General features: G+C 34.9%; 1 protein-coding gene across 5 annotated transcripts in view; it reads right to left on the minus strand.

Annotated features, from left to right (window-relative positions):
- The window catches only part of LOC138321904 (uncharacterized), a 46,395-nt gene extending 29,097 nt beyond the window's left edge, over window positions 1-17,298 (minus strand). For 3 of the 5 annotated variants that reach the window (XM_069265924.1, XM_069265923.1, XM_069265921.1), the window contains exons 1-17: window positions 16,849-17,297; window positions 12,947-13,166; window positions 12,072-12,302; window positions 11,291-11,365; window positions 10,513-10,617; window positions 9,531-9,656; window positions 7,873-7,991; window positions 7,181-7,226; window positions 5,379-5,609; window positions 4,794-4,868; window positions 3,963-4,070; window positions 3,154-3,207; window positions 2,774-2,908; window positions 2,236-2,319; window positions 999-1,090; window positions 538-589; window positions 197-427 (exon numbers count right to left, since the gene is read on the minus strand). In XM_069265924.1, coding sequence (XP_069122025.1) covers window positions 197-427; window positions 538-589; window positions 999-1,090; window positions 2,236-2,319; window positions 2,774-2,908; window positions 3,154-3,207; window positions 3,963-4,070; window positions 4,794-4,868; window positions 5,379-5,609; window positions 7,181-7,226; window positions 7,873-7,991; window positions 9,531-9,656; window positions 10,513-10,617; window positions 11,291-11,365; window positions 12,072-12,302; window positions 12,947-13,033 — 1,851 coding nt within the window. In that variant the 5' untranslated portion in view covers window positions 13,034-13,166; window positions 16,849-17,297. Of the gene's footprint in view, window positions 1-196; window positions 428-537; window positions 590-998; window positions 1,091-2,235; window positions 2,320-2,773; window positions 2,909-3,153; window positions 3,208-3,962; window positions 4,071-4,793; window positions 4,869-5,378; window positions 5,610-7,180; window positions 7,227-7,872; window positions 7,992-9,530; window positions 9,657-10,512; window positions 10,618-11,290; window positions 11,366-12,071; window positions 12,303-12,946; window positions 13,167-16,848 lie in introns of all 5 variants that reach the window. The other 2 variants (XM_069265925.1, XM_069265922.1) reach the window with 1 other exon arrangement.
- Between the last annotated feature and the right edge of the window lie 5,134 nt (window positions 17,299-22,432).

The raw sequence follows: 22,432 nt of genomic DNA on the forward strand, positions 1-22,432 counted from the left end.
TAGAGGCGACTCCTGCAAATGAAGAATGAAGTATACCTACCTTTTACGTAGATACAGACGTCCCTAAAAGCAGGAGAATGAAGTATACCTACCTTTTACGTAGATACAGACGTCCCTAAAAGCAGGAGAATGAAGTATACCTACCTTTTACGTAGATACAGACGTCCCTAAAAGCACGAGAATGAAGTATACCTACCACGTAGTGAACAACTGCCACGTTTGTCGATGCACTCACGATCGCCATAATAAATATAAAGAAAGATACAGTGCCGGTGCTTATCATGATTTTGGACATGATGGCTATCCATGACGTCACATCACGTCCAAATATATAAATATGCTCAAACAGTAATTTGATATCCTTGTGTCCAAATATGTCATCAAAGTTAATCCGTACTCCAGTAATAACGACTCCCCACGACATTAGCTGAAAGGATAAATAAGGAACAAGTAATAACGACTTCCCACAAGAAAGGAAATATTGCTGAGTAAACATAGTTTTATGGCGAGAATAATGAGAAAATGTGTAATACATACCAGACCTAATCCAAAAAATATTGAACCAACCAGCACAATCGATTTGTTTCCCCTGTAATCAAAATCAGTTGTCAATCATGATCTGATCCAAACATAAACATGGCTAACATTGTCAGCAAAAATTAATACTGAGTGATGATTATATGCATCGTCACCACACAAGCATATCGTCATATCGTTAATGGGTAAACTATATATAATTATATGTATAAATATGTATTATTCTTGGTTGTTGTAGCACGTTCGTTGGTTTCTAATTTAATCAATCTCCTACCAATGAAATATTTACATGCAATGTAAATCCTCTTCACGAATATGAAAAAAATTCATAATCCACGAAAATTGAGTTCAAAGCAAATAAAAGATAACACAAAATATTGGGCGACACCACCTATTAAATGTCATCCGTGTTACTTTCAAATGTCAGGATTTTACATTTCCAAAACAAGAACAAGAATTACCTTATAAATTCTATGATTGGATTATTCGAAGATGACGCTTCACTTTCTTCAGACCCAAATTTAAATTTCAGCAGTAAAAGTAAGTTCAACAACTGTAAAGAAATAATTTTCGTTTTATTTTTTAATTTAAAAAGTGAGTTTTGACGAACTAGATTTCATAGTCCGTCTTTAAGAGTATATCAACGCGAAAATATCATCTTCGCGGTAATAATCGACCTTACGGTAATTATCGCCATAATTCTTAAAATTGGAAATAGCAAAATTGATCCTTTTCGCCTCACCTCTCAGGCCCCGGGGGTCAGCCCCACTATTTGTGCAATTTTGATTCCCCACCCTATAGGGATGCTACTAATGTAATATGAGTGTTATCCAATGCTTAGTTTCAGAGTAGTAGTTAATGTGAAAATAGCCAAATTGACCCTTTTGGCCAAGCCCCTCAGCCCCCCGGTGGTCAGCCCCATCATTTGTACATTTTCAGTCAGTACCCTATTAGGATGCTAAAAGTCAAATTTTGTTAAATTCCATCCAGAGGTTATGAAGAAGTAGTAGATTGTTGACGGACAGACGGACGGCGGATGGACGTGACGCAAGGACGACGCACATTTTATATATATGGCTTTGGAATTGGTTTTTTAAGTTTAAAGTCCCATTACCAGCCAGAGTCATTAAAGGACGTGCCAGGCTTGTTGGTGGTGGAAAGCCGGAGTACTCAGAGAAAACCACCGATCAGCGGTCTTTACCTGGCACATGGAATTCAAACTCGCAACCTTGAGGTGGAGGGCATGTGGTAGTATGTTGGAACATGTTAACCACTCGGCCACTGCGATCTCTAATATAATATTGACGTTGACGATGGGACAGACCACACTTACCATTTGTGCATAAAAGAATGTCTCTATCATTCTGATTGCATTAGACTTTTCAAAAGACACATTCTGCAAACAACGTATCTGATCATGAAACATTTAGCATTCAAAGTGGTTTATTAGTTATACAATGGAATTTCACAACCCTTTAAATTAGTAATGAACAATAATCTTCTGTGTTGATCTCAGTTTATAAATGAAAGAAATATATCAAACATAGATAAGAAAATAAATACATAATTAAGCTTTTCTAATTAAATACCATTAATGTTGATATTGTGTGGCTCCAATATATAATAACTAGAGATTCTACTTTCCCGAAATGTTTATAGAAAATCAATTTTGTTGATAAAAAATCAAAAACAAGTTACCTTGAACAGTAAAGCAACGCAAGACATTCCAACGAATAAGCCCAGGTATAGTTTTATTTCCTCCGTCAGTGCTGTCTCGCATCCCTTTAATGAGAGAAATATATATTACTAAAATAGGCGTGTCCGCACCCATTGATTCGAACATTTGTTCACGTCTGCAACGTCATAAACACAACACTAAACGTCGTGTATGTGGTTATTTTAGATAGTATTCATCTTATGATTGTCTTTACCTACATAAACACAAAAGCAAAAGGCCCTTATCAGGGTCTGCATCACCCATCTGGTACTTCAGCAGACACAAAATATGACAAAAACTCATGTTATGGATTCAATAAGCATGAAACTTTCTCGTTGAAAAAATAAAACAATTTAAACGACATACCATTGAGACGTCACATACAAAATATAAGCGATATTCATAACTTTTAGAGGAGTAATCCTTTAAAGCAATATATGCCCAAATTGACCAAATGAGCCAATAGGTTCTTACCATACTACTGTTTATCATTTTACATATATATTTGTAACCATTTACCCTTTTGTAGCGCTCCACGAATGAAGATTTCGTCGGTGGCACGGTTATAGAGGTCAGATCGGAATTGCTAACGCTCGCCCCAGATCTACAGTACGTCGGAATGTATTCATTTGTCGTCCACCACCACCATAATGACTGTTCACATAGAAAATTATTACTGGCAATTCAGTATTTTAACAAACCATACTTACAGCAAGTACAGTTTTGAAAATTGATTGCGCCGGGAATAACTTGACGCAGGAGTTTATTCAAATATCATATCCAGGTAGAGCACAAAACACTAACATAATGTATGCATACATCGTTTCTTCAGTAACATATAAAAGCTGAGCAGTTTCATTAAAACATTGAATCATTCGATGATGATAAATGTAACATACCCTGTACTCCGTATCATAGAATTTCGCGTCTTCAGCAATACCGCAGCAGGAATACTGAAACCAGCAGAACATATAACGTATTACTTACTTTGTTCATGGTATGTTTTATACATCAAGAAACCGGACGTAGCTCACTAAAATAATTAACTATTGGTATTGTTCACTTTGTTATTTCGATTACATTATCATAGGACTGGCTAACAATAGGATTTCTGATATTCATCATATTTAAAACCCCAAAATGTGGAATTGAAATATTGAGATATCAAAATTAAACGATCATATATTTGAACGATTAGAATTGTTATCTTGTTTTTAATGTAAACGGTATGGCTAATTAAAAGCATCAAAACATACAAAAATGTTAAACAAATGAAACGATTTCATCAGATAAAGCACATACCATACTAAATACTTGTCATTTATTTATCATTTATTTGAATATCTATTTATTTTCTATATCTATATTAGAAAAATACTATTTCATCCAGGAGTTACTTTCACTGTCGTTATATCCAACCCTGGACTATCTCAAGAAAAATTGAAGACAGTTCAAGAAAACACAACTGACCAATCATATAAGCATTCAGACACTTCCTTTGAATATTACAGAAAGAGCGACACCCAACTTCAAACCTATCTAATTCTTTGAATGTACATCGAAGGACTTTGAGTTTTGCTATGAAATATCCCAGGGATCGTTTATAACTACAGTGAAAGTAACTGGAACCCGAAATGTCAAAAATGAGCGCTGACATGTGTTCCGTGGTCGATTATTTTGACCAATAATGTGTTTCAATCTGACCTACCGTGACGAAGAGAGCGTTCCAGGCTCGCGTATAGTACATTTGTATATACGTTGATCCTCCATACACCAAAAACTCCCAATACAGCTGATAAAACATTCCTTCACAAACCTAAAAGAAATTTATAAGCTTCTTATAAATGAGGCAGCCATACAGCATTACTTGATTGTAAGTACGGTATGTGAATTTAGTTACATTTGATATGTTTGCAAAAGTTAGTGTAACTGTTCTGTGATTGTGTTAACGATAGGTAGTGGTGATATACAGATGTATATTCATGTTAGCCTGACTCTGATCAGAACCTAGAGCTCATTTGTAGCTTGTAATTAACTGCAATCAAAGACAGCATAATCAAAGTGATGTTGTTCAAATGGTCATTTGTTAATGACGTAATTATCGTTTCAAAATATTGGTTGTCATAAAATTATTAATTGATTTACATTTCAATTCAGCATTATAAATGAAAAGCAGCAAGGATGGGGTACAAAACTACAAATCTTGCCATCTTGCTAACATGATGATATATAATACCTTGTCTTCATGTCCAGGGTCAAAAAAAAGATAAAAATTGTAACGTAATAAAAACTCTGGAAAACCGTCTGACAATAGTGTAACCACAAAAGATGTCACACATAAACACAAAAACAATGCAGTACATACATATAAAAAAACACTTTTTAAATATATATATCTAAACTAGTATAAATGGGATGTGAGTCATAAGGGTGGGTTATTAAACGAGTAATAAGTAATGTAGTTATAATGTAAATTTCGTTAGCTGCAGACTGGGAGAGGACGCGGCCCCTCTTAGCTCACGCGCGGTATGATACTCACAACGCGCAGGAGGTGAATCCAGAAACACAAGGCAACGATAAACAATATTGTCATGAGAAACTGCCACCCCAACATCTGTAAGGAAAGTGAGTATTCAAAAGATAAGTGTCATTGAAACATTGAGATATATATGGTAAAATTTTGCTGAAATTATTGCAAAAATAATACAAAAGGGTCAAATGTCAATGAGTACAGAAATTGGGTCACAGCCGATTCTTAATACAAGTATTATAGGTCTGAACAGAGGATTCCTGAAGATACATCAATTATACACTAATTTAATTTGGGAAAACAACTATTGGATACATTCAAGGTAATCACATTCTAAGACGTCTAATGTCAGAAACAAAGAATATTTTACGACGAGATTATAATTTCAAGTTTGATATATCTAAATCTCATACAAAACGAAAATGAAAAAAAAAATGTTTGCATTTATAATCAACTTCAACCTACAAAACGCTTCATAACAATACATGTAGATATATAACAATCAGAAAATGATGCGCATTGTTAAAGTTATGCATTTCCTTTTGATTTCATTTGCATGGCAAGACTAATTTACTTTGTATTTTGTTTCCTTACCACATATGATTTAGCTTTGGATTTAAAACACAACATTGCACAGCCAACACCACAGGAAACGCCATTTAAACAGCCAATCAAAACCATCGTCACGGCGAGGCTAAGGACAATGCCCGGGAGGTAGTAGTTGTTGAAACGCATGTTCTCAAAGATGGGGAGTAGAAAGGAATCCGTCACCATTCTGCTCTGACTGATGGCGACTCCAACGAACAACAACATGGCTGAAAAAACCTACGGAAACATTCATATATGGATTTAACGTATTTTCTAATTTTCATAGCAGTTATGATATGTAGATAGCTTCTGCTATTCATAGCCGCTATGAAAATAAGAAAAATACATTCAATCCATCTATTAACATTAGAAAAATTTATGAAAATAAAAATTATTGAAAGGTTATTATTTTATATTTAAAATTATGACACCCATATACGACGAGAAATGACATTAATGGAATAGCTGGAACACAAAGTCTTTCCACAACGTCGCGTTTTCAAGCTTCCGCCTTCCGGTAGACCTTGTTTAGCGAATGAGAAACGATAAACAAGAAATATAGTTAAATTAAGATTAAATTGATTTTTTACAGTAAACATTAGTTGATTCTGTATCAAGAAACTACACATTAAAGATTATACATTAAAATATTGTGGGGGGGGGGGGTATTTTTATTGATATGAAAATGGCGTGATTGAAATCAGCTGATCGATGCACGAGAATCGTTGTATTTATAGTGTATTCATAGTGTTTTCATATGCAAATATTTGTTTTCGTCAGTTGGTTGATTCATATATAGTGACGAAACATAATGTAAATATAATGATGTGTGCCTGGCGCGAAGGCGGGGTGCCGAGTTCAGTTGGTGGTTATCCTCAATAAGTTTTAGTTTTGTTTATTAATGCATTAACATTATGTGGTTATGATATAACATAAATTCTGTCTGATCAAGGACTATTCCGAGTTATGAGGAGTTAAAGTGAAGGGTCAAAAATATTTTTGATGAAAATATACTATGATTATGGCATACTTCATAACATACATTGTGTATATAAGTCTCATTACAGAGCACAACACAAAAGTAGAAAATGTACATGTACACGTTTTTAGGTCACTGCGACCTAATTTTCTCCATAAGATTATTCTTTTTCATCTTCGTTTGTTTAATCGTGTCTAATTCATAAATATAAAGACGGAGTCGAATAAATATTTCAAACTAGAGACATTTGAAACAAAGCAGTAAACTGACCCTCCATTTTATAATCTCACGACTTGAAACGGTCACTGATCTGACCTTAGTTTCATGCCACATTTGGCCAGCTTCATCGACCTACTGATTTGCAAAACTTAAACTATTTTTGATATTAAGCAGAACCCAAACTGTCATCCCTCTTTTAATATTGCATCTATATACAATGTCTAATATATCACTGACAAATCGTTGCAATTACTCATAACTACTTCATATCTCAGAATATCGAGTTGATTAAAAAGCCCAATTAACATTAATTTTAAAATCAAATCATGAATAAGTCATTTTGGTTTTTTCGGCTCTTTTGAAAAAAATCACTGCAGCTAACGGCTTGACTATAATTGCTTACCAGATATTTATATTATAATGACGCAATTTTAGTCCCAAACAAAGCTTGTAACCTTGTACACTCAAATGTTCAAAATATCAGCATTGAGGTCACAGATTCTCCATAACTTTTCTAACTTGGACTTATAACTAATCAAAACTCCAGATTTCCTATAAATCTCAATGTCTATATATGAACAACGGTATTTAACACAGAACTTATACTTACCACGTCAGCAAACTGCACCATAGCAAATGCAAACTTCACTTTATTCCTACAATTTCAATTAATATCCGTGAATTCAAAATCGTATTAAATATCCAGCTGAAGGAAAAAGAGATTCTTTGAAAAGTAAAATAGCAGTTATTTTAATTTCTGGCGTTCGAGATATACCATCACTGATTTTTTGATAATATATTTGCACTATTTATTTTAATTTGTTTTATTCTAATGACGGTTTATTTTATTACGTCTCTCGTTGTAGACTTGCACAAGCCAAGAGACTCGAAAACGTTTTTGATAAAAATAAGATAATAAAAATTTTGATTAACTGAAATATAAGCATTGAATCTTGCTTTGGTCGATTACTGATTTTATCACATACAGCCAATGAAAGCGTTAAACTGATGCGAAGGAAAATGTATTACATTTACATGTATGATGATTACGTTGTTCTGTAAATAAATTCATTTTTGTGTGAGATTACATTTCACGTAAATTAGAATTCTCAAAATTTAGTCGCTACAAAATGGTTCCAATCATAGTTTTAGTTGAACTATAATTATAACTACAGATTGGGCCATTAAATCGCTGACAATTCAAAACGCGAAAATCAATCACAACAAAAATGCGTGAGTGTACAGAATGCCTAAAATGTGTTTCGCAGGTTGACAATAGTTTTTGTTGTTGTTTTTACTTACGTTTTGAATGAAGATCTGATAAAACAAAGGAACTGTATAAACATTATTGGTGAACTAGGTTGATGTCTCTCTTTACCCAGGCGTCGATAGATCAGCTCCAGTAGCACATAACTCAGGATCTATAACAATCGGTGTAGAATTATTGTAATATACAAATCATCATTATAAAGACAAAATTACCTTTAATAAGGTTCGGGGAGATGTCTTTCCTCTGGTCATCACTTGTTTAAAAAAATATCCGTGATGTCTTTCATGTTTAAAAATTGTAAAAGAAGAAAATTTTATGTCTCATTGGATTCATCTTTTCAGAGATGTAATTAACAAAATTAAAACCGAGCCGATAGGTATGCAGCGATGTCTGTACTCGTGCAAGATGCATGCAAATACAGTGTGTAAGGCTTAGAAGTTATCCTAGCTAACTGTTACAAAATATATTGTGTGATTTTCGAGGCAGTCCGCCCCCGTATCATTGTGTAATATTAATCAAAGACAACAAATCTATTATCTATGAGAGTAAATAATAGGTTTGCCAGAATATACCATCAGTTCTTAAGGGAGAGCTAAAACCTTCGTTGGTAAAATATGATTTTCACATACGTGTCGATTTCATCAGGAGTCATCCTCGATACTCCAGGGATTCCGATCACTTACGATCTCTACACCCTTTGACTATTTCATATTAAAACTGGAGACAACAGAGCAGAATATGTATTCTAGTCCGTTAATATACATCAAAAGAGTTGTATAACGGTACACTGTGGTTGATTGTTTGGATTTGAAGTTGGGCGTCGCTCTCTCTGTAGTCTTCAAAGAAAATGTTTGCAGGCTATGATTGGTTCAGATTTGTTCCCCTGAGTTGCCTACAATTTTATTATGAGATAGGCCAGGGGTGTAGAGAGAGTAAGTGATCGGAACCCCTAGAATATCGAGGATGATCAGAATTGAGCCTCGTAGCGTACATTCATAAACAAAGATAATATCAATACAATAATTGCTGTGATCTAGTGTTTCTTAATCCGACATTACTTTGAATGTCAATTTGTCGAGGTATATATGATAAAGGCTGCCTTCATTCCTAGTTACTTTATATTATAAGTTATCTCATTCCTCTGATTTTGATCATTATTGAAATGAGTTCTTTACGACTTTGAACTATTGAAATGATTCCTTTTTGACTTTGAGCAATATTTAAATTATTCCTTTACGACTTTGACCTCTATTGAAATTATTCCTTTTTTACTTTGAGCAATATTGAAATTATTCCTTTTTGACTTTGATCAATATTGAAATTATTCCTTATTGACTTTGAGCAATATTGAAATTATTCCTTTTTGACTTTGAGCACTATTGAAATTATTCCTTTTTGACTTTGAGCAATATTGAAATTATTCCTTTTTGACTTTGATCCATATTGAAATTATTCCTTTTGGACGTTGACCAATATTGAAATTATTCCTTTTTTACTTTGACCACTATTGAAATTATTCCTTTACGACTTTGACCACTATTGAAATTATTCCTTTTGGACGTTGACCAATATTGAAATTATTCCTTTACGACTTTGACCAATATTGAAATTATTCCTTTTTGACTTTGACCACTATTGAAATTATTCCTTTTTCACTTTGACCACTATTAGAATGATTCTTTTGTCTTACCTCCAGCACGATGTTGAAAGCTAACAACATAATGAACACACGAATGTTGCCGTTCATCACAGCATAGTATTTATCCCAACAGCCAGCTCCATCACCAGGACTGGACACGGCTACGGAACAGTTCATCTGACAATATACCGTTAAACGTTATATTTATCATGTCATTATCAAATGGACAGCTATATATCACAATGGTATATAAACCAGTAGTCAGTTGTTGCTTGGGTCACAATGATCGGCCGATATCCGGGTATATGGGGTAATCGGGAGTACACTGCTGGTTTTGGCCATTTTCCCGACATCGGACAATACCGGTAAAAAATTGTGTCACACCTCATTTACATAAAAAGGAGGCCGTGCGGTAATCGTACGGCGTCTGTTTCCACTGAAGAGAATTTTTGTGGACAACGAAGCAGTGAATACCGACCGAGCATCTCATACTAATCGGCCGATTATCATAAGATGTCCGGGCGATAACCGGCCTATTTTCCGGACACCGTACGGATATCTTACGGATAATGAACGATAGTTGTATCAGGCCCGGCCGATGTCAGGTGGTGTAATTGCCACTCGATTCCCGACCGGATATCGGACGATACTTAAACGATGTGTGAAGGATATGTGGCCAGTTATGTAAATCTACGGGACATCGGAGAGATTTTAACTTCGAGTTAAAACTCTTCGGACACCTTCCCGATGCTGCTTGAAAGCCCCGGCCACCTACCGGCCATGTCTGGTGTCCGGTCGGGAACCGGGCTAAAATGGCTCAAAATCATGCCAGGAGTACCTCCTAAGCCTAATCGGAAGGGGTTGTGACCCAAGCATTAATTGCCAAATCCAAACAAGTTAGATAACTACCAACGACTTACATTAACTAAAAGTAAAGTTTTAATTAATAATGAAGATAGGTAATTAAGTCAGTAACAACCATACTTTTATTAACAAAAGAGTTCAACACAACATTTTGATTAAACGAACTTACGGCAGCAAACAAATATCCGAAGGCTTCTTCCACCTCTTCGTTCAGGCGTGAGTTCGCAAAGTCATCGTAATATGCAATAAATCGAGGGCCTATCCATGAATTTATCTGAAACAAGAAAAACGTCAAAGATGTCATAAAAATAATTTACGTTATCATAGAGTAAAAATAATTTACGTTATCATAGAGTAACTTTGATTTCATCGTCGGAGTTATATACTACTATATTACATCATTAAAAGCCATGTTACAAATTGCGACTGGTACTTAACTACGAAAACTTATTTAAAGCATAAAAAATATGTTCATTCTTATGACAAAATCTGTTTCTTTTCAGTTGACGTCATCAATTTTGACGCATAACGACGTTCCTGCATAATGGCGCAACGAAACAGCTGGAAACAAACAGGAATTTCGTGTTTTTATTACAAAGTATGGGAGAAAAAGAATCAAACATGGGTCTATCAAGTGACAGGGATATCTCAACCCACGTGAAAGATATTGGCCGTCAACCCTCGGCAAGCCTCGGGTTGACAAGCCAAAATCTTTCACTCGGGTTGAGATATCCCTGTCAACTTGACAGACCCATGTAAGATTATATTATTCTACGAAATGCTTTGTTCTGTCTTTATCGAGCATGTGCATAAACATTGAGGCCGTAGAATCGTCTGCATGTTACTTATGTTTGTATCTTTTGGTATGGTGATAGAAAGACACCTGTATTACCGCCAAAATGTATTTTCTATTCTCCATCTAAGAGACAATTTTGAAGTCAGCTTACCGCATCTAGTATCAAGGAGAAGAGAGTTATGAAGGTAACGTCAGAAACAATACCAAATACCAAAAAACAGGCGAACTGAAAAGCAAATATAAAATGAGTGTCATTATTCCACAAAGAATCATAACTACCCTTTTTCCATTCTGGTCGACACACCTAATTCTTAAATAAGAACCTTGTAATAAGGAAACAGTAATTATTCATGTCAGATATCAATTATTTGTATAACAAACACAGTTATGTTATCCCTATAACATGTCAATTGTTGAGGCAATCCGTTCACAAATCGAGACAAACAATAGTTGTTTATAATTCAAGGATTCAACCAAATTCGTAACATTCAATGCATTGCTATATTGGTCAAACTATTGGTTTTGCATGGTTTCACAGTCTCTAGTGTGAATGACGCTATCAAAGGTCACAAAGATAATTCACGAGAATAAAACCTCGCGTAGAAGTTTCAAACAGTAAATCGTAAATTTTCACATCCGCGCAATTTAAAACCTATTCAGTAAAACAACGTCATACATAAAGCCAGGACGGAATATCAACACAATATCCTATATCTACCATAACAAATAAGTATAAATTCAGGATAGATCACGTGGCCTTATCACCAGCATGGTGAAATATCGGGATATCAGCAGCATTAAACGAATCATAATCATCACCTCTGATCTAACATAAATCGTTAACATGTCTTGATTCACTTTTAGTTTATTTCCGTTTAGAAATATAGTGAAACTCCATCAGGAACAGTGGAAATATCTGTAAGGTGACTTACTATTATGATCAAGCGTTTTTTGTGATAAATGACCCCACGGAATCCGAGGAGTCCGAATGCCGAATGAATAGGAAACATGAAGAAAAGACTATAGACAATCGCTGCTGAGAAGTTTCCGAGTGGCATTTCATGGACCACAAACTGGTTAAGGAGAGGGAAGGCATCGATGTTGAATACTCCATCTTTCCCTGTCAGCACAGACCCAACAACGATGTACAGCACCCCGATCAGCTACAAAACAGAACATACGAAATAATATCTGAGGGCATAAAAGAAAACATAATATAAACAACAAGATACATTCGGAAAAATTGAAGGACTATATATGATCTGTCTCCGTTTGGCCCCCAAATCAAACAAAATTTCACATCTTTTATTTAAAGCTAAAACTATTGAATTTCAAATATCTAGTACATCCCTGATACAAATTGCATGGTAGTTTTGTATCATTGCAAGAGGTTTTTTTATATATAGTAACCATTCTAAATATGCATAAATTAGGCAAATATGAATATACTGTCAATATTGACCATTTGTTATGCAAAGTTGCATAGAAAACATACAGGGCATACTTGAACAAAATTTGCACTTTCCTAAATACATTTCTGTAAGTATACTCAGTGCCTACATATCTACAGAAAACCTTAATACCGATGTGGGTTTAAAAAACTAATTAAAGATGGGTGTATATATAATTACTAATTACTTACTGAAGCGGTTACACACCACCAGTTACGTATGATGATACAGCCATGCAATTACAGACGTAAACATGTCCAACAAAAAAAGTAAACAATCAATCATAATAAATGATAAAATAAGTATTAGATACATCTAGATCTATTACAGAAGCGGATATAATATATTTTACTTACCCTGAGAAGAGCTATACAGACATATATGGCGTGTGCTAGCTTGGTACAGCGACCCTTCAACTGTGGACTAGTATTAACGATCGTCATTATAGGATAGTGTAGTCTCACAAACTCAGATCACTAGAGCGTCCCTACTCCAAAAATCTCCACCAGGAATCACTCGTCTCTACTCCACCAGATTCTACCGGGATTCACTCGTCTCTAACCCAACACATTGTAACTGTAAGAACAAAAAACATATGTTTATAGACGTTGTCAAATGCATTCTTTGTAGTTTTCAAAATATCAAAAAGTTATTTGACTGGTTTGGTTGTCATGGTAACTAATAATAAATAACTCAGGCGTATTTTTGTGTTTCTTCTTCTTCTTTTGTCAATTGTTTTTTGTTGGGTTTTTTTATGATTGATAATTCAATATGTTTCGTTAAAACTAATCTAGATTTTACCTACATCACCATAATGTGTATCTCTGTTTGAGAAGTGAATTAACAACTCCAGTTGTCTCTTCCTTGTCTTATTGGTGGGCGTGGCCCGAGACCCCGCAGCATTCACCAGCCGCACTAGTGTCAATAATGTTTGTTTACAAAACATGTAGAGGGAAGTTTATTTGGGTCTTTAATTCAGTTCTTTAAATCTGCGTGAAGGAGAGATCTACAAGTTTTGATATATCATTAAGTATTCAAATAATCTAACATCACTCGCTGTCTGTTTAAATCCTGGCCATTTTGATTACATAAACCCAAATTCACATGATATGCAATCATATTTTTATTGACATCACTATTGCATAACATGCTGGCATTTATTAAAGTATATAAACATGACAAAGTATAAATATACAGTTATCATCGTGCATTCATTAGCATACGCTCTCCGTTGTGTATAGTAAACACTAGTCCGCTAAACCTGCCTATATTATTAGGCTTTTTTTCTTTTTTTCTTTTTTAGATTTGCCTAATATTTATTAGGCAAAAAAATAAAAGGTAAACACCTACATATACACATATAAACCTTAAATATCATGTTCAAAATGGACATGGTTAAGTTGATTCAGTGACAGAGAATAGTGTGGCTATAATTTATTGAATTTTGACGTCCCATCGCAGTTCTCAAAACCATATTTCATTTCTTAAAGTAGTGGTATGTTAACGGGCTACACCGTTAAAGAGACACGGTTTAGAGCAGATACTCCCAATAAAACATTACAAATGTGTGCGGTAAAGTGCAAGTACTCCCAATAAAACATTATCAATGTGTGCGGTAAAGGGCAAGTACTCCCAATAAAACATTACAAATGTGTGCGGTAGAGAGCGGTCACTCTCAATAGAGCATTACCAATGTGTGCGGTAAAGGGCAAGTACTCCCAATAAAACATTACCAATGTGTGCGGAAAAGGACATGTACCCCTGAGAACAGGTACTTTCAATAAAACATTACCAATGCATGCAGTATAGAGCAGGTGTTTCAATTATACATTACCAATGCATGCGGTTGAGAACAGATACTCTCAATAGAGCATTATCAATGTATGTGGTGGAGAATATGCACTTTCAATAAAACACTAACAATTTGTACGGTTGACAGCAGGTATTCTCAATTAAACATTACCCATTTGTGCTGTACAGAGCAGGGACTTCTAATAAAACATTAACGTGTGCGGTAAAAAGCAGGTACTCTCAATAAAACATCATCAATGTATGCGGTTGATAACAATTACTTCACAAATAAACTTTACCAATGTGTGCGGTTTAGAACGAGTATTACCAATAAAACATTAACAATGTGTGCAGTAGAGAGCAGGTACTCTCAATAAAACATCATCAATGTATGCGGTTGATAACAATTACTTCACAATAAATCTTTATCAATATGTGCGGTTTAGAGCGAGTATTACCAATAAAACATTAACAATGTGTGCGGTAGAGAGAAGATACTCTCAATAAAACATTACCAATGCATGCGGTTGAGAGCAGGTATTTTCAATAGAGCATAAATAATGTGTGCGGTAGATCTAGAGAGCAAGTGCTCTCAATAGAACATTACCAATGTATGCGGTTTAGAACTAAAACATTAATAATGCGTGCGGTTGACAGCAGGTATTCTCAATTAAACATTACCCATTTGTGCTGTAGAGAGCAGGTACTTCTAATAAAACGTGAACAACGTGTGCAGTAGAGAGCAGGTACTCTCAATAAAACATCATCAATACATGCAGTGTCTGTACTCTGTCTTAGTTACACTTCAAAACGGGTGCAGCATAGCATATTGCGATAGGAGATGGATTTAAGGTGTATTTTTCATGAATTCTTCTAAAATCAGATTTTCAAATATCATCTCACGTAAAACGTACTACTATAACTAGATCTATACCATGTTGTTAAGTCATTTAAAGTTTAAATGTACAAATGAGGACAACACATCACAAAGGAATTATTTGCACCTAGCGTGAAGAATTTTAAGTGTGTTTTGGTATAATCTGCTGGTACGCATTGGTGTCAAATTACAGTCCTACCACACAAAACATTGCATATTTCAATTCTATTTAAAAACATGTTACTTTAAAACCCAATATATCACAAGACCTTCGAATTTTAATTTACAATTACCTAACACTTTAAATAATTTACAAGAAGGGGAGCTCGTAGAGAATGAGAAACATTATACAGATATACACACATTTTAGTTACACTTTCGATCTGTTACGATTGTGGTAAAACATTAAATTCTAAAAACACGACTATAGAATGATAGGTACATCTATTGTTCTAAATTTCTGCACTCTTATTTGATTTATCTTCCTCCTGTTGCAAATACATGCATTATAGACTGCCAATATCTGTATTATAAACTATCAATACCCGTATCCCAATCCACTCCTACCTCAATACCCATATCGAAAATTAAATCATAAGTATTTGCATCGTAAATTATACCAATGCTTGGATCATAGAATATTACATTCTCGATACTCCAGGGATTCCGATCACTTACGAACTCTTCACCCCTGGAATATCTCATAGTAAAACTGAAGGCATCAGTGAGGAAAAAATATGCTCAGCGGAAACCCTTTGAATATAGAGAGAGCGACGCCCAACTTCAAACCGTTATACGGCTCTTTTGATGTACACCAAAGGACTATATTATATACCTGTTCTTTTCTGTTACCTTTCCACAGGCAATATGTCTTCAGGTCAATTCAGGTCAATTTCAGGTGAATTTTTTTAGGTCAAATTTACCTGAAAAGAGCAACTTAAAAGTCATTTCAGGTCAAAACATTGACGTGAAATTGACCTGAAAAGAGCAACTTAAAAGTCATTTCAGGTCAAAACATTGACGTGAAATTGACCTGAAAAAAACTTCATGTAAAATGGACCTCAAATTCAGGTGAATTTCAGGTGAATTTCTAGTCAAGATTTTTTCAGGTCAAATTGACCTGAAGACATATTTCCTGTGTACTATGAGATAGTCCAGGGGTGTAGATATCGCAAGTGATCGGAACTCCTGGAGTATCGAGGATGAGAATAGTATAACCTAGCTACCAAGCCGTATTTCAAATCACCCAGCAATACTCGTATCACAAATCATCAGTATTTGCATCGCAATTTTCCAATACATGTACATTCATCTCAATTTTACTACGGTATTGATAATTCATGTTGTGTCGAAGAAAAAAGTATCGATATCTTTACACGAAGTAACATGACTTGTATCTATGTGATTTAGCAACCTGTAATTGACTGCACGTCTGACGATACCGTTAACTATATAGCTGCTAAAACACATATCGTTGTTGGTACACGTGGTTTTGTTGCCAAGTTGAGATTGTCTAATTACACAAAACAAAATGAAGCTTACATTGTTATGCTGTAACCAATCAGCTAGAGTATCTGTACAATTACTTACCATGTAGGTGATGCAGAAGTGTGAAGTATCGGGTGCCCACATCTGGACCCTTCATTAGTCAGACGTCACCGCCAGCTTGACCAATGTCTGAACTGTTACAAAATAACACATAAATAATTTTACTTCCTTGTTCTATATGGTAACAAGCCCCATTGTTATTTTTTCACCTCATTAAACAAGGGGTCCGCTCTTTAAATACAGAAAATATTGAGGCTTGGACCGAGAAAAAATTGTCGCTTCTCTGTTCCACTTAAATTTTCTGTGAATGATGTCGTCTGCTCCCGATGTATACTGTAGAATGTTGATTAAACGTCAGACTCCGCCACATATGGTATTATTAGATTTTTTATCCTGTTTTCTTCAAATATCCAGTTAATTTAGAGACCATGTTGAACTAACTATGCATTTGTAACAGATTATCTGATCAACACGCAACGCCAATCATTATTAGTGCGCCGTTGTTCGCCTAGTTCATGTATTTACTTGTTGGAGTAATTGTGACACTATATGTGTTTGTGTATATTGTATGCACATAACCGATCAACAAAATGTCGTATCTTGAGTATCATGTCATTTTAATTGTTTTTCTTATATTTATCTATTTGTCCACTCTTAAATTGGTTTCTTGGTTTCACTGGTTTCTTTAATTGTCTTCTAAAACAGAAGAATCACAAATATGCTGCATTTCTTCCTTCCTTCCTTCTTCTTTCCTCCATTCATTCATTTATTTATTCGTTCATTCATTTATTCATATTCATCTATTTATAGGACATTCATTCATCCATCCATTATATCGTCTAACTTATTCATTCCTTTGTTTGTTCTTTCATTACTTTATTCTTTTCTTTTGCTAGTTTGTTTTTTGCTTTTTTAATTTTTTATCTTTATTAGTTATCTATTTATTTTTTTAATATAAGAGATTTAGCATAAGTATATAAACTTACTACCATAGTACTTCCATTACGCATTTGATTAACTGAATATCAAATTCCCGGGCATTCTGGTATTAAAGGCCCAATACTTTTTCGAGACGGCTTTTATTTTTTCAAATGAATATAGAGTCTCAACAGTTATTTACTCATCGTTAATACCACACTTATCATCACTTTCTGAACATTTTATTTCAAATCAATAAAATGTTATCTCCATAACGCGGGTCGCCTTATGTTTCCCGCCGTCGTCCTAAGTACCGTGCGGTATTTGACTATCACTGCGTCAGACGGCAAAACAGTAAAATGAATCCCCACTGTTATCATTGAATACGCAGTAAATCTTGTATATGTTTGGTGTGGTAACCACATCTTAGTTCATCGATATATATTTCTTATGTTATTAATGATTTTCAGAAACCTTTAAATTTTGCTCCGGGAAGGTAGTGGGCCTTTGAGTACTGATATCTATAACATAATGAGTTTATTTAAATGTAAGGAAACTCCACCGTAATTTGTGTTAAAATCTACATTTCATTTTTTATTATTTATTGACTTTGTGTCCGGGAATAAATTGATTTCAAATCTGTGTTAACACTATAACTGATTTAAAGTTCACTCGATCCTGTCTATAGATTCGATTGCGTGGATAAGGTATAGGCCATGGGCTAGGAGGGTCCCACATGCACCCCCCCCCCCCCCCAAACCTCCGAACCAATATTTTTCTGAACCCTTATGACCCACTGATCACAAATCCAAATGTTAACATTGCATAAATTGGGATGAACTTCCGGTTATGACGTCATCAAGATGGCCGCCATCTCGAATTTCACTAAAAATTGAAAAATAGTCATAACATTAACATTTTTCAACCGAAGTAGACAAATGAGGTATCAAAATGACCACAATAGAACAACAAATACATATCAGGACCAAAAAATCCAATATATGTAGTGATTTCTACGCAGGAAATGAAAAAATCGGATTTAAAGCTCAAAAATGGTGATTTTTCAGCAAATTTTTCATATTTTGTTTGACGCAGCAAAAATGTTTCCCAACAACAATCTATTATTTCAAAAAAGTTTTTTGACCACTTATCAATCAGTTTAAACAACAACAACAACAAAAACCAATGTTAACATTGTATAGGTTCCGGTTATGACGTCATCAAGATGGCCACCATCTCGAATTTCACTTAAAATGAAGAATAGTCATAACACTGATATTTTTCAACTAAAGTAGACAAATGTGGTATCAAAATGACCACAATAGAACGACAAATACATATCAGGACCAAATAATCCAATATGTGTAGTGATTTGTACGGAAAAAAATAAAAAAATAAGCTTTTAAGCTCAAAAATGGTGATTTTTCAGCAAATTTTTCATACTTGGCTTGACGCAGCAGAAATGTTTCCCAACAACAAATTATTACTCGTATTCAGTTATTTAAACTCCTATCAATCAGTAAAAACAAAAACAACAATATATAGAAATGCAAAAAAAAAAGAATTATTGTTATACCCTCAATTTTGTAGATTAGCAGCGTCTCAAAAATAACACAACACCTACTGACAAATGTAACCTAAGCTAAGCCTGTGTTTCCGTTAATATCATTAACGGTTCCCAAAGCGTTTGTGTCTTCGAAAATGAGCACATTCAATGTTTATTTCCTATGCATAGCATAGGCAAAATGTCAGATGGTTACTACAATGTCACATATGTCTTTCACTGGTTCTCAATGATAACCATTATCATTGTGCGTGCTTTCTCGCCTCACTGACCTATCCATTGAAGAGACACGGCATATCTGGTAGCTGGTACATGCAGTCCGAATCAGAGTACTCGAGATCCAGATCGACGTCTTCGATGTCGATGAGCTCATGTGACACTGCATTACCAGTGTTTTTCTAGCCTTTTATGACCCATCCACGGCCAGAGTTCATATCAGGAACAACAGGTTCAGGGATGTGGGATCTCTTTCAGATTCTAACATATCGTACGTATATGCTGTTTCAGACTTCTCCGGCATAATGGAAATTGCACCAGATGCACATTCTTCCAATGGTGGATTGGTTCTCCTTAGCACATAACTCCATAATTCGTATGAAGAATCTTGTGGACCCTCGTGCAACCATAAATGACACAGGTGATATCATCGAGGTCATTAATGAGGGCATAAATGTTAAATGTTTTTCATTGGTCTGACTTCTCCCACTCCCTTGAAGGTGCTGGTTGTGTCACATCTGGTGTATGCGCAAAGAGACCATTGAAGACTCTCCAGTAGAGAGTTCTCTAAAGTGCTTTCCAGACTTGGCAAAGAGTGAAACTTCACTGCAGACCTCATTTATGACCTCAAAGAATCCACCTGTGCCACTTATGGTCACTGAGGTTCACAAGAATGAGGAATTGTGCTTCATACGAATTAAGGAGAACCAACTCAACCCTCCGCAGAATGTTGATCTGGTGTCTTTTCCATCATGCCAGGGAAGTCTGGAACATCATATACGATATGTGAATCTAGGTGAAACTACGTTGGAAAAAGGAAGAGCTCCCACATCCCTGAAGCCGATGTTTCTGATCTTAACTCTGACCATGGATAGTTGATAAGTTAGAACCACGATGGTAACCCGGTAATGTAATGTCACATCAGGTCACCGAGGTCGAAGACGACACTCTGGCGAGAAAGCACGCACAACGAAAATGATTACCATTAAGAAATATGTGACACTGCAGTAACCATCTTATATTTCCTTGCGTTTTACACAGGAAATAAACAATGGATGTGCTCATTCTAAAAGACACAATATGTTTAGAAAAGTGTCATGGTATTTACGGAACTTTAATTTGATACCCTATAGCTATTAGTTAGCGTTTTGCTATAATAATTCAGTTTGAGAGGCTACTAGTCTACAAAATTTCGAATATGAAAATGGATTATTTTGAAGTCCCACTTAGATATTCAGCCAACTTTAAATTCAAATTTGTTAAGATATAAATCGTCAATAGCCAATGTTATATTCAGGAAATTCCAAGACACCAGGAAAATGTAGTGTTAGCGGTTTGGAAAAAATAATCATATGCCGCATCCGGTGATGTTTTCTAAACCAAATGATGGTATAAAAATTTTCTTTTGCATTTCTATATATTTTTGTTGTTGTTGTTTTAACCGATTGATAAGAGGTCAAATAACTGATTGTGAATAATAATTTGTTGTTGGGAAACAATTTTGCTGCGTCAAGCCAAATATGAAAAAAATGCTGAAAATTACTATTTTTGAGCTGAAAATATTATTTTTTTCATTTCCTGCGTTCAAATCACTACATATATTGGATTATTTGGTCCTGATATGTATTTGTTGTTCTATTGTGGTCATTTTGATGCCTCATTTGTCTACTTCAGTTGAAAAATGTCAATGTTTTGACTATTGTTCATTTTTCAGTGAAATTCGAGATGGTGGCCATCTTGATGACGTCATAACCGGAACTTACACGATGTTAACATTGGTTTTGGTTGTTTTCGTTGCTTACACTGATTGATAAGTGGTCAAAAAACCTATTAGAAATAATTGATTGCTGTTGGGAAACATTTTTGCTGCGTCAAACAAAATATGAAAAATTTGCTGAAAAATCACCATTTTTGAGCTTTAAATCCGATTTTTTCATTTCCTGCGTAGAAATCACTACATATATTGGGTTTTTTGGTCCTGATATGTATTTGTCGTTCTATTGTGGTCATTTTGATACATCATTTGTCTACTTCGGTTGAAAAATGTTAATGTTATGACTATTATTCAATTTTTAGTGAAATTCGAGATGGCGGCCATCTTGGTGACGTCATAACCGGAAGTTCATCCCAACTTATGCAATGTTAACATTTGGATTTGTGATCAGTGGGTCATAAGGGTTCAGAAAAATATTGGTTCGGAGGTTTGGGGGGGGGGGTGCATGTGGGACCCTCCTAGCCCATGGCCTATAAATGGACCAAGTTGTGTCTTTAACTAAATTACCCAGTGTATTTGGAATGTTGCCTTACGTTAATGCTGAAGTAGGGATAACAAGCGGTGCGATCTAGTTAATCTATTTCCTCGTTATTTTTTTTTATGAGACATTTGTTTCATGGCACTTAGTCCCAATGACCCATAATCATATGAAATCTTATTTACCAAGGGTTTATAACTACGGTGGTTGGGAGCGGACATGAAATAAATCAAATTATTGCGTGCGAACGCAATAGTATTGCGTGTGAACGCAAAAGTATTGCGTGTGAACGCAATAATTATTGCTTGTGAACGCAAAACTATCAATAGTATTCCCCAGATACAGAAGTAAACGATATCATAAATTTGATGCACTCACAGAGTATTAGCAACTCGGATCATAACTTAACGCTTTAAAGGGAAAATATGCATTTATAAGTAATGCTTAAAAAGGATACAATCTGAATTTCTGACTGTGTGTTTCGATGACACTCGTTTTTGAAAACAACAACGAAATTTGCAAACTTTCAAAATAACTTTCAAATTACTGAAGATTGAATGAAGTGTGATGTTGTTGTGAACATGTTAGTGTTGATATATGTGACAAAGAATATATATATTTATGTTTACTGTTAGTTAAATATCGATAAAAACCATACTCTACATGGTCCTATATC

This window comes from Argopecten irradians, chromosome 4 (assembly GCF_041381155.1).
Source record: "Argopecten irradians isolate NY chromosome 4, Ai_NY, whole genome shotgun sequence".
In the NCBI taxonomy this organism is placed as follows: domain Eukaryota; kingdom Metazoa; phylum Mollusca; class Bivalvia; order Pectinida; family Pectinidae; genus Argopecten; species Argopecten irradians.